The sequence below is a fragment of the Corvus brachyrhynchos genome, unplaced genomic scaffold, assembly GCF_000691975.1.
Source record: "Corvus brachyrhynchos isolate BGI_N302 unplaced genomic scaffold, ASM69197v1 scaffold59, whole genome shotgun sequence".
NCBI lineage: Eukaryota > Metazoa > Chordata > Aves > Passeriformes > Corvidae > Corvus > Corvus brachyrhynchos.
Window position 1 is genome coordinate 3,221,496 of NW_008246054.1, and position 12,454 is coordinate 3,233,949.

The 12,454-nt window shown below is 48.8% G+C and overlaps 1 protein-coding gene across 1 annotated transcript in view; it reads right to left on the bottom strand.

Moving 5' to 3' along the window:
* The window catches only part of COL5A1 (collagen type V alpha 1 chain), a 105,880-nt gene extending 95,870 nt beyond the window's left edge, over window positions 1–10,010 (bottom strand). Inside the window, exons 1-4 of the mRNA XM_008642319.2 lie at window positions 9,968–10,010; window positions 8,129–8,296; window positions 2,701–2,914; window positions 1,958–2,120 (exon numbers count right to left, since the gene is read on the bottom strand). Coding sequence (XP_008640541.1) covers window positions 1,958–2,120; window positions 2,701–2,914; window positions 8,129–8,296; window positions 9,968–10,010 — 588 coding nt within the window. The remainder of the gene's footprint in view (window positions 1–1,957; window positions 2,121–2,700; window positions 2,915–8,128; window positions 8,297–9,967) is intronic.
* Between the last annotated feature and the right edge of the window lie 2,444 nt (window positions 10,011–12,454).

Sequence of the window (12,454 nt, forward strand, 5' to 3'; positions counted from 1 at the left end):
ATGTGCTCCAGAAAAGCTCAGCTTTCCAGGAATTCATAAATTTCACAGCTTACACCCTTTCCCCATTGTTCTGAGGCTTTGCCTGCACAGTTTCTGCTTAGCCTCACAGAAAGGAGAAGGGGGGAGGCAAAGGAAATGAAGTTGCTGAGATATGAAGGAAATTAGGTTCTAGTCCACTGCCTTCAGAAAACCTAGTCTACCCCAGTGAAAGCTGCTGGAGTCTTGAGGACTGTGTGAGGAGGGTGACCAAAAAAAATAAAGGATAAAGATCAGAACTAGAGGGGGTTTCTATCCATGTTGTATAGTATCAGTACATGCAAGACAAAGAAAAAAGAGTATTTTCTAATTATCCAGTTCTCATAAGTGCCAGCAAGATCTTGTAGCTGCAGCTTAGAGCCAGAACAAGCAAGAGAATCCTTTCCCTCCCAAAACTGAGGAGGTCTCACAGCCCCTCAGAGTTTAAGGCCTTTTCAGCAAGGGAGCCGTGGCCATGGAAAAGGCTAAAAGAGGAGCAGGGAGAGCACTTCCACCCATCAACACCTGGATTCAATTCCCTTCCTGGCAGAGGAATCAGCTGTCCCAAAGTCAGGTGAGCCCTGAAGGCCACCTGGGAATACCCCAAATTTCAGGGGCAGCTATGGAAATCCTGTTATTTTACAAAGTGCACGTTTTTCATCCAGCCTGGATGTGATACCAATTCCTTTAACTGGATCTACTGGACCTGAGCTGGAGAAGAACTCACCCCTTCATGTAACAGCTCAAAACACGGCATCCAATGCTGAAATATTTGGCAGAACGTCCAACACTTGCAGAAGACACTCCAGTACCCACTAAACCCAGCTTTTACTTTCCATTTTAATTGTTCGACTTCCCAGGGAACGTCTCTTAATTTAATACAATTTTGAGATCCAGCCCTCCCTCTGTAACTGGGACTTTGGCAGAAATATTTTGAAAAAAAAAGCTCGCAGATGTTGTTAATATGAAACAGACTGGAACTTTCCCTCTGAGTGGCAGCAAAATGCAGACAAGATCTGGCTTTGCTATGGCTCTAATTAGCCATGGATAGGAGATATTCCCCATCCCTCTGCTGGGCTGGGGAGGCCCTGGAGACCCAGCTCTTCCTTCACTTAAATTCCATAAAAATAAGGAGCTGGAGATCGATAGGGCTTGGTTTACACCCCGTTGCACTCGGTGGTGATTTTAGGAAGCAATTCCAGCTCACGAGAAAGATCAGGAACAGGATTGTCATCCCCAGGAAAGTCTCACAAGTGCAGCAGAGCACAGAAGTTGATTTTGCCAGGGAAATGCATACATTAAACAAGCTGCTGAACAGTGGGAAAAAGCTTCTCCCATCTGTACCTTGTCTATAAATAATGCTCTGCCTCTCTGCTTCCATCACAGGAGCTCATGGGAACATCCCACCCCTCAGGATTTTGCTTTGCCTTTGGAAGCAGAGTGTGGGAAGTGACAGGGCTGCCACCCAAGCTGTCAAGGAGAGTCCCCTCGTGTCATGGAGCAAAAGAACCAGGAATCCATGGCCAATGTGTGGAAAAAGAGCAAATTCCTACAGCCCAAGAGTGAACTGGGACTTGGGGGGGAGCTGCTTCCCTCAGCCTTCATTCGCTGCCCCTGCAGCTCTGAATCCCAGCACGGCAATGAATGAAAACCTCGTGAGCCCTTCCCAGGCTAAATGTGCCAAGAGCTACAAAATCCCAGTGCAGAGAGGGGCTAGAATCCCAGCAAGGCCTTGAAACCAGAGAACCAGAGGAGCTCTCTCCAACAAGGTCACCCGGCCCCCAGTTTTCATCCTTACTGCAAAAAGTCAAAATAAAAACTTCAGAATTACAAACAACAGCGTTCTGCTATGCAAAAACCCAACAAAAATGTCAAAAATGAGCTGGAAGTCTCTCATCATCCCTGTGGAACACCTCCAGAGCTGCTCTTTGCCATGGCTCACCTCAAAGACCTCCTCATCCAATATCCTGGTGCCGAACACGATGATGCCGTTGACATCGATGATGGGATGCTCGCTCCGGTCCAGGAACTTGGTGATTTTCTTTTTACAGTCCAGAACCAAGGTGACGTTTTTCTTCTGCACACTCAGAGCCACTCGGTGCCACCTGTGAGAACACAGCCCGCAGAAGGGTCAGGCAGAGCCCTGGGCTTTGCAGAACAAGGCAATGATTGTACAAAAATGAACTTTCAGGGACTGACGTTCTACAAACCTTCGTGGAAATCCTCTTTGAGGTGAGCCTAAAGGGTTCACTGGCAAGAGAAATGCTGAGTGACAGCTTTCATCCCTCCAAGTCAGGCAGGAGAGGGCCAGTTCTGGCTTCAGCAAGAAGCAGGGATAAACACCACACAAATGACTCCCTTTTCCACCCTCTTTTTAAGCCCTGCACAAGCCTCAGCGTGGGTTTTGCACGACCAACTGATTTATTTTTAAGGCCCTTCGCAGCAAAATCAATGTTCCTATCCCCACAAGTACCAGACAGCGGCACTGATTGCTCATTTACAATTCTTACAGATGTCAAATGAATCCACTGAAGGCCAAAATGACAGACTGGGGCACCTGTCAGCAGCCAGGGGTGTGCAAACACATTTCTACAGGCATGACTCCTCTTTTACACAACGTTCAACATGCTGGCATCCATACAAACAACGAACTGTTTTTTCCTTGGTGCACAAAATGTCACTTACTTGCCATCTGCTAGGTTAATGCCTCTAAAGAGAGGATAGTCTTCTGGGCCTGGCTTTCCTGTATGGTCTTCATACAGGAATACAGGAGATCTACCCAACTCCACACCAATTTGCTGGATCCCTTGCTCATTGTAAATTGAGATCAAGAAGGACTGACCTCCTTTCTTCGCTTTTACAGTGGTTAGAATGGAGAAGTCCTCTGGGAAGGGGGAAGCTGGAGTGGAAAAGCAAAGAGGTTAGTGAGGCTTCCTCAAAAATCAATCCCTAACCGAAAAGTCTGCCACAACCACAAAAAAAAAAAGTCTGCAACATCAGCAGCCCTAAAAATTTATACAGGGCCAGGTGAAGATCTGGCTTTTCCCCAAATACTCTGGAGTGAAACCCCTGTGCTGAGGAAACAGAAATTCTACAAAAGTTGGCTTAAATTTGTATTATTTGCACCCAACCCTTCCTCAAGAAGCTCCCCTAAAGCTTTTTAGGAGACAAGGCAAAAACTTTCTGTTATGTACATCATTGGGGGGGGCTCCAAATGGACTTAAGATGCCAAAGGGACAGAGGAAATCAAGCATCAACACAACCTTGAAGGGTTTTGTTTAAGGGAGTAGGGAATTGCATCAGGATTTGTCCACTCCAGATGAGAACAGAGGAATTTGTAGTTTTGGCTTTCAGGGTTGCTGTGGACACACACAAAAAAATCTGAGAAAGGAAATAAATCTGGCAATCAGTAGAAAATGCTAATTTGTTTACTTATTAAACAGCATCTCATTTCCTGCCTTTTTCTCCTCTCAGGAAAGAACTGGGTCTGATCACAGGTGATTTCTGTCTTTATTTCTGCAAGGTTTTCAGGATTAAAGCCATGAAATCCTGTCAGTACATGGTCAATCTGCAAGGCCAGACAAACACATCTACAGTTTCGAGTCAATCTGGGCATCACCCTCTTGCAGAAACCCAAACTCCTCTGTTTGGCTTTCTCTGCCACTCAGACCGAAAAAAATGTGCCCAGACTGAAAATCCTGGATGCACACCCTAAACAGGGCAGCTTAAAAACCACCAGGAGCACTCCTAAAGAAGATTTCTTGATCAAATTATACACACAACCCCCTCAGATGCTGCATTTCAGAGCATGGGCCTTGCAGGGAATCTCCCCTTGGAGGTCCAGGCTTTCCAAAACAAGGATTGCTTTGTACCTCTGGAGAAATCTTCAGGCACAGCAGGGCAGAGCAAAGTGGGGCAGCCCCACCGTGGGGTTTGTGACACGTGTGGCACTGGTAGCACCCAGGGGACACAGGGATCCCGTTTAAATTGCAGATGTGCAGCCAAATAAACCACAAAAAGCATCAAGCTCAGTGCCCAGAAGCTTCAAATAGATTTTCTTCACTACTTTAGATTTTTCCTAGATGGCATCCCAGGGGGATTTGACTCAGGGAGGGGATGAGGAACGTGGCAGTGGGGAGTTCTTGGCACCACAGCAAAGCTGGAGTTCAAACACAGAGGTCCTGAGCTCATCCTCCTCCTCTTCTGCCTGGGAGGTGCTTAAATTTTTAGGAAGGAAATGTTTTAAATGTATTTATCTGCCTTCAGCAAGGAAGGGGATGAGGCAGGAGCTGCACCAAAACCAGAACTGCTACAGAGCTAAGGGAGATAACTGAGGATACCTTTCCAGCAAGTTAACCCCCCTCACCTTGGGTAAATAACATCTGGGAAGCAGCAGAAAGCAGCACTCTGCAGAGAGGCCTCCCAGTCAGGAATTAAATGCCATTATAGCCTGATTTATCGCCAGGACACAGCCCCGGATATTTGGCAAAAGCAGCACCCGATTCTGGTGCCTCCCACTGGATGCCCTGAGCTTTATCCCCCTCCCCTGTGCACAAACCCTCCTGGAGCACTGAGAGAGGACCATATGCCTTCCTGGCTCCAATTACAGCCTACAGATTTGGGCCTTTTATGTAAAATAGTTCATGTCCAAAATTTCATTAGGAACCCACAATACAGTACCTTTCAACTCGGACAAGCTGCCAACTCATTAAAAAGCTGCTTTTAATTTTTTTTTCATTATTATCAAAATGTCTCCATGGTGATGCGAGTTTCTCAACCCAAATAATCATAATGGATGAATTATAGCTGACATTACTCTGTTACTGCTCTGCTGTCCTGGCAAAATAACAATGCCTGCACTGTCAGAGCCAGAAATGACCCAGGCTGCTGCAAGATGGATGAAAGCACATCCCCACCCACCCCAATACTGATAAATACATCGTCATAAATACACCAAGCACGGAGAAATTGACCCAAATCCCTCCAAAACAATGGAGACATCCCTCCAACAAAGGCTTTGGGATGGAGTCCTCCTCTTTGATTCACTCCTCAAACAAGCTCACGCTGTGAGATGCTGCGCATCCAGCGCTGCACCAGCGCGGGCTCTGGCTCGGCATCCCCCTCCCACCCTGTGGCCAAAGCCTTTCAAAATTGCTCCAAGGGACCTCCTGCAAGGCAGCAGCATGGGGGGGAAAAGTACTGAGAAAGCTGAAGGAGCTCCAGGGTGGGCACGGTTGAATCCGTGGGATGCTCCAATGGATGAGCCGGAGTGAGGCTGAGCCTCTTCTTTCTCGAGCAGCACGGTTAAAGGCTCTTGTACAACCTCGTGGGCTCTGAACAGGGCAAGTTGTGACCTTCCTCCTAATCCAGGCATACCCACACACAGCCTAAAACACAGTCCTGCTCCTGATCTGGGAAGGGCAAGAAAGCTTGAGCTGCTGGATAGCAAAAATCAGGAAAAGCAGGGAGTTGATCCCATTCCTGGCACAAACACAAAGCGAGAAGGTGGCATTTCCAGAGCCTTTAAAGTTTTCCCCTTCAAAGGAAAGCTGTTTTCCAATGGTGTCACCAATTTCTGGCCTTTTCCTTCATCTGAGGAGACTCTCAACTGTGCAATGGCCTGTTTTCCTCAGGGGTGACTGCTTGAGCTCTAACAGAGATTTCTGAGAAGGCAAATGACAATTGCAAATTTGATGGGAGCACACAAATGACATTTTGCTGGCTGCCACTGAAACCCTGGCCTTTCTTGCTTCTCCTGGAAGAGCACAGATTTTGCTGGGAAGCAGGACTTCTTTAGGGAGCCGGGGCAAAAAGCATCTCAGCAGATTTTTCTCACTCTTTTGAGCTTGAAAAAACAAGTTTTATATATATATATACACACACACACATACATCTTGCTTTGATGGCTGTGGCAGCAGAATGCAAAGCCCATGAAATTACATCTTAGAAAAGCAGCAACTTCTAATTAGCACAAAATATTCTGTGCAGAGCTCGTTTGCCAAGGGTGCTCCAGAGCAGAGAGGGAAAGTTCTGCTCCGACCCACCCTCCTGGTGACACAAAAGCCTTAAAACCACATTCCCCCGGGAAGCTGCCCTGCAATTACTTTGTTATCTTTATCCCCTCTCTCATTTGGGGGCAGGAGCTGAAGTCACATCTTGTGAAGGAGATGAGGAAACATCCGCGGATCTGCTGGAAAACACTGGGAGTCCTTCGCTTGGCTCTTCCCTACTTCCTGAGCAAGCAGCAGAGAAGCCTCAATGACTCTGCAAGTTTCCAGGGGGACTGAGTTGCTTCAAACACCCCGTGCTTGCCCAGGTGATGAAATGATGGAAAAGTTGCTCCATAAATCCATCCAGATCTTCTCACCCGAGGAAGATGCAAGCCAAGAACTCGGTGAGGGTGAGGATATAAAAGTAACAAGGTAGGAGACAACCAAGAAAATCTTCTACAATGCTGAGTTCCCTGCTGGGACCAGGATTCAGTTCTCTCAGGATCCAGTTCCCTGCTGGGACCAGGGTTCAGTTCTCCATGCTTGAGTTCCCTAGGTCAGAGCTGCTGTGATCCAATCCCCTTGTTAAATAATCAGCCAGAATATTCCAGCCTTGTTTTTACATCTTCACTTCTTGCTGGTTTCTGTTACATAAAATGACCAGGCAAGACTCCACAGTAGCTACAGAAACTGCTGGCAAGCTCTCAGATCCACTCCAGTTGGATATTCCAAACTGGAACCATTTCCTTTGAACACTTTTGAGCTTGTAGACACCAGGCCCAAAATTCTAACTCATTTCAGGAACGTGACATGAAGGCACAACCTGTGCAGTTGTGAAATTATCTGTGATCAGATAGAACTTTCCTGCCCTGGGCAGCAATAAAGCCAAATTCAGGATCTGGTTTGCCCTTCTGCAGACACTTAAACCCAGCTTTAGGCCAGACTGAGCAGCTCCTTTGCTAAGGGTTGGCCTTGCAATGATGTCCAGCCTGACACACGTTGCACTCCTCTATCTCCAGGTCAGGCTGAGTTTTTAGGTGAGACACAGCCTGTGCCCCTGCTCACCACGGATTAAATGTAATTATTGTCACAGCAGGATAATAATGAAGGCTGAAAATAACCTCAACAACGAGGGAACTGCAGGAGGGGAGGGTTGGAAGCACATCCCCGGCCCAGCCTCAAAGTCTTGATTTGTGCTTCTGCCAGGCTGGGGCTGATGGATGCCCTGGTTAATTAAGAAGCACTGCTGGTGGCACAGCCCATTAGCTCGGATTTAGCCAATCCATTCATCCCCTCCCAAGCACTGAGGGAGGACGTGTGTGCCTGCCTTGCTTAAATCCCCTCCTGCCTCCCACAGGAGGCACAAGCAGCTCCTTTCTGCCTCCTGCCAAACCTGCCTCAGCAAAGGCACTTTTCTCACCGAACCAAGTCCTGCCATGCCTGATTCCAGCATCCCAGCATTCCCCCAGGTGAAACAGGGACACCTGGAAGGCTTGGGAAGGAAGGATTTGGGTGGTGACTGCATCTCTCAGGCAGGGAGGAGTTTGGGTCCACAGCTTCCTCTCACGAACACATTTGACTCTGTAGTGATTATGCCATGGCCTGAAAAATTCAACTCAGGCAGCAATAAAATGGTCAGTGCTCCTCAAGGGCTTTGTGCCTTCCTCTAACGAGCCTCCCATCCCTTCAAACAACTTTCCTCGGGACATCTGTTCCTGTGGGACAGCCTGTTATTTTTATGTGGTGATTATTTGTGTTAGGAGAGACACCACAGCCCCAGAACCAGACCCCACTGTGCTTGGCACTCCCCAGGCACTGAACAAAACACAGCCTGTGCTCCTCTGCCTCCTCCAGGGCTCTGTCCCCAGCTGGGTGTCACCCTGTGAGAATGAGGAGGAGGAACTTTCCAGTCTGGGAGGGAGCAGATGTGGCACTGGCCACATCTTGTGCAGTGACAGCCACCACCTCGTGCAGACACAGTGATAAAAGGATATTATTTGGTGGCTGGAGATCTGCAGCCCCCTGAAACAGCACAGCCACTGCAAACATGCTGGGGAAATGAAGGAATTACACAGAGAAAAGGATCAGACACTTCCATGGGATAAAGAAAAAGCTGGACTCACCAGGATACAGCTGCTTTGTCGGGGCACTGAGCTGAGCATCTTTTGTTACTCTGTAAGCAACGTCTGCTTCTTTTGAAGATCTTCTGCTTGTGCAAAACCCTGTGGTTTTTGTGATACCGTCAGGTAAATTATGAAAATCTAACACCTTCAAGAGGTCTGCGGGTTCAGCTGCAAACAGAAAAGGAGAAAGAAGAATTAGGAGACAACAGGAGTGGCACTGCTCGGCTCCAAATCAGCCTTGCAACACACAAATCAATCACCACAGTCTTAAAGCCAGCTGAAATCTGCTTTCAATACAAGGTTAATGCCAGCTGCAGAGCTGGGCCGTGGTCAAAGGCACCAATTCAGGGCAGTGAGGAGCAGCAGAGCAGCTGTCTGCACCAGGGCAGGGGGCAGAACGCACTGCCCTGTTTGTCCCAGGAGCTGGATTGTCCTGGATGTCTTCACCCAGCCTCCATCACTCAAGTACATCCTGAAGATTAAGCACCAGGCAGGAAATTCCTGATCTGAGGGAAAGGCTTTAAACCAAGCACTTCCCACCACACCAATACAAACCTTCCCGTTCTTTTGGCTTAAGGTGGTTGAAGCAAAAAGTTATTTGGAAGCAAACACCTGAGCAAGGCTCCCTCGAGGGACAGAGATCAGGCAAAACAATCACACACGAACCCACAGTGGCTGGGATGACAGGAAAAGCCACAAGGAACGTTCTGGGATACGAAGCAAGGCGAGGAGGCAAAGATGCTGCACAAGTCCTCCTCAGGCAGCTCAAGCCCAGGCAGTTGCCACCAGGTATTCCTCAGGTATCCCATGACACCAGGATTCCTGCACAGCCACCAGTGCACCCAAGTGTGCAGCTGGATGGCCAAAACCCCACAGGTGCTTTACAGAAAAGGGAAAAAACCTGAGTTTTGATTCATGGTGTGCAGCAAAAGGCTCCTTTCCTCACTCACATCCCATTAAGCACCGATCCTGACGTGTTAATTAATGAGGAGACCTTGCCTGACTTCCCACACCAGCACAGGCAGAGCAGCTTCACCTCCAGATGTTCAGGTCTCTGGGACATCAATTAAGTCATGCAAGTGAAGCATCTCATTAGCTTCTGAATCTGCATCTCATTAACTTCCTAATCTGCTCTTGCTCACCTCAGGAGAGGTGGAGGCTCCAGAAGCAGAACAGCCAGACCTGACTTTAAACCCTTAAATGAAATTATTTTGAATTTTGACTCGGTAGCTGGAGCCAAATGGTGTCAGAAACATGAACCAGTCCAGCAGGGCCCAAAGCAAACTGGGCTGCACTGGTTTTGGCTGGGGTAGGGTTAAATCTCATCCTAGCAGCTGATACGGGGCTGCATTTGGGATTTGGGCTGAACACAGGGCTGATAACACGGGGATGTTTTCATCACTGCTGGGCAGGGCTTGCACAGAGCCGAAGGATTTTCTGTTCCTCTTTCATCAGGCTGGGGGTGCACAAGGAGCTGGGAGGGGACATTGATCCAAGGGATATTCCATGCCATGGTGGAGAGCGGGAAAAAGAGGGGGACACTTGAACTGACGGTGTTTGTCTTCCCAAAAAAATCATTATCTGTGCTAAAGCCCTGCTTTCCATGCCCAGGGGGAGGGAGAAGAATTCCTTGCTTTATTTGCCCTGCTTTACCTATTAAACCACCTTTATCTCAACCCACAATTACTTTTTTTCCTCCCTTTTTCTGATTCTCTTCCCCATCCCACCTGGCTGCATCCATGGGGAAGGGCTGCACCGTGTCCACAAGCACTGAGCACAAGCAGCAGTGGGAAGAAAGAGCACAGACAGACCTTTTCCAATACCACAAGTTTTGGTTACCAATAAGCTCAGCCCAACGTTTGCACGGAAAATTGATGTCCATTGTTAGGCAGCTTTGAAAAGTTTCCACAATCCTGAGAAACTGGGCCCTCCATGAGAGATTACAAACACATGGCAAAGCCAAGGGAACAGTGCAGATAATAAAGGAGCTGAGGGAGCCTGGCCTGAGCAGCAAACAGCTGGAATATTTCCTCATCCCTCATCCTCATCAGGCCGTGCATGGATGACACGTTTGTCTGAGCTATCCTTGCCACTTGGATCCTCCCCTTGCCTTCAACTACATTTTATTCCACACAAAATACCTGCACATCTACAGCCTGAGTCGTGTTCAGGCAACCAAAATGCAATAAAACTCCATCCTTGCTTCCAGTCACAACCCTGTGCTCCAAGAGCTGCAGAGCAGCCAGCTCCTAAGCTGCCTCCAACATTTATTTAGGGAGGAGAAGGGGGGGAAAGGCACAGGCAAGGGGAAGAGATGTGAATTCCAGACTCCTGACATCAGCTGGGTCCCCATGCCAGGTGTGGGGGGTTGGAGCTCTGTGTGCACATCCAGAGGTGCTCGCAGGAATAGGAACATCTGCAGAGGAATCCATCCTCTGCATGGATTTACCTGTGGGGGCAAAAGTGCCCCTGCAGCGGTCACAGGGAAGTGATGGAGCCTCAGCGGGGGACTGGAACCCCTCCAGGAGCCCACCAGCCACAGGTTTGGAGCTCCAGCCCCTGTCTGGAGCCCTCTGAGCAATCCCAACCCACCCCCAGTGCCCTGGTGCAGCACTTCTCATCCCTAAAGGACGATCCAGGCACCTGCACTGCCTCCAAACACGGCAATTCATCTTCATTCCCCAGGAAGATCCTCTGTGCCTCCAGAACGATGATGAATTAGGGCAGAGCGAGCTATGAAAGCAGAAAACCAGTCTGGCACTGCACAAAGCAACTGAAAAGCAGGCAGGTGACCAGCAGGAGAGGGAATCCTCTGCTCCCAGTGTCCCACCTCTCCTGGAAATCAGAGAGGAGGTGAGGAGCCAGCCAAAGCCCCACAGCCCCCTCATCACGGAGCAGCATTTCAGCAGCAGGAAAAGCCCCAGCCCTGCCCACAAAGATGAGCTGCACACAGCAGCAGCTCTCACTCCTGCCCAGCCAAGCGCTTCAGTTATTTCCACAGGATTTTTCCAAATCCAAGCTCAGCAATCTCCTGTAGGAGCTGCAAGGGCACCGTGCACAGGAGGACAGAGACCTGACTGACTGAATTCCAGGGGATTTCTTACAGGTTTGCTCTGGGCTTGGCCTTCAGCCGAGAGCTGAACGAGCTGTGGATTTATGAAAGCTTTCTTTTCACTCTCTGTGTCATGAATAACATCCCTATGCAGCATCTCACACAGGAGCATTCTCTGCTCGAGGTGCACAGAGCTCCCCCGAGGCACCAACTCAGCCCCTGCTGGGTCAATATGCCCAGCACACAGAGAGACAAACCCCAAACACCCCAAATTTTACCAAAATCAGACCAGAGGTTGCCCCAAAAATCTGCAAAGTCCTTGATTAAGACCGAAAAGGAGCCTGACTTCCCATTTTACTCAGCAGAGAAGGCAGGGCCCGAGCAAGCTCTGCAAAGCCCAGAGCAGAAATAACGGTGCAGAGCACTGGAGGAAGGGACAGAGGGAGAAAAATTAGTGCCAGAAGTCTGGCTTTTTTTCATTTCCAGGGAAATGGGGAACAAAGTGATTGTCCCATCCCTGGAAGTGTCCAAGGCCAGGTTGGACAGGACTTGGAGCCACCTAGGCTGGTGGAAGGTGTCCCTGCCCATGGGACCTTCACCACTCTGTGATTTGGTGATTCTGTGAATGACTCAATGAAGAACCAACAGTGGCAAAAAGAGGAATTAAATCCCCAATTCCTCCACCACCACAATTAACCACAACCTTTCTGTGATCACCTGATTCCCAGCTCCTTGAACACCTGTTAAAACCTGGATCAGAGGCTGCTGATATTAAGTTTATCACTCTGCCCTGACCCAGCAGTGGCCAACAGAGACTTTTTCTCTCTCTCCTTTCAATATTAGAGCAAACCAAGCAGAATTCTTTGACACAAACCCCTGGCTTTGGGCTGGCCATCCACCTGCCACCACTACAGCCAAACCACCCTCTTGGACTCAGCCAAGAGCAGAAAAATCCCTCCAGAACTCCAAAGGAAACCAGAATTTAAGCCGGCATTAACATCCACCAGTGGATATCTGAGCCCACCAAACCCCCCCTGCCCAGGAGCAAACCCCATTTCCAACTCTCCTTCCCCTGACTGTTCTTTAAGACAAATTTTTAGAGGAGAAGATGCCTTAAACCCTGCTGCTCCTTCAGGATATGTGCAATAACAAACAAGGATTTTATTTCAATCCATTACACCTGTCAGTCACAGAGCACAGCACAACCAGCTCTGCTTCAGCCACTGCAGGGAAGGGCAGGGAAATGCTTTCTCCACTCAACCATTATCCAAAAG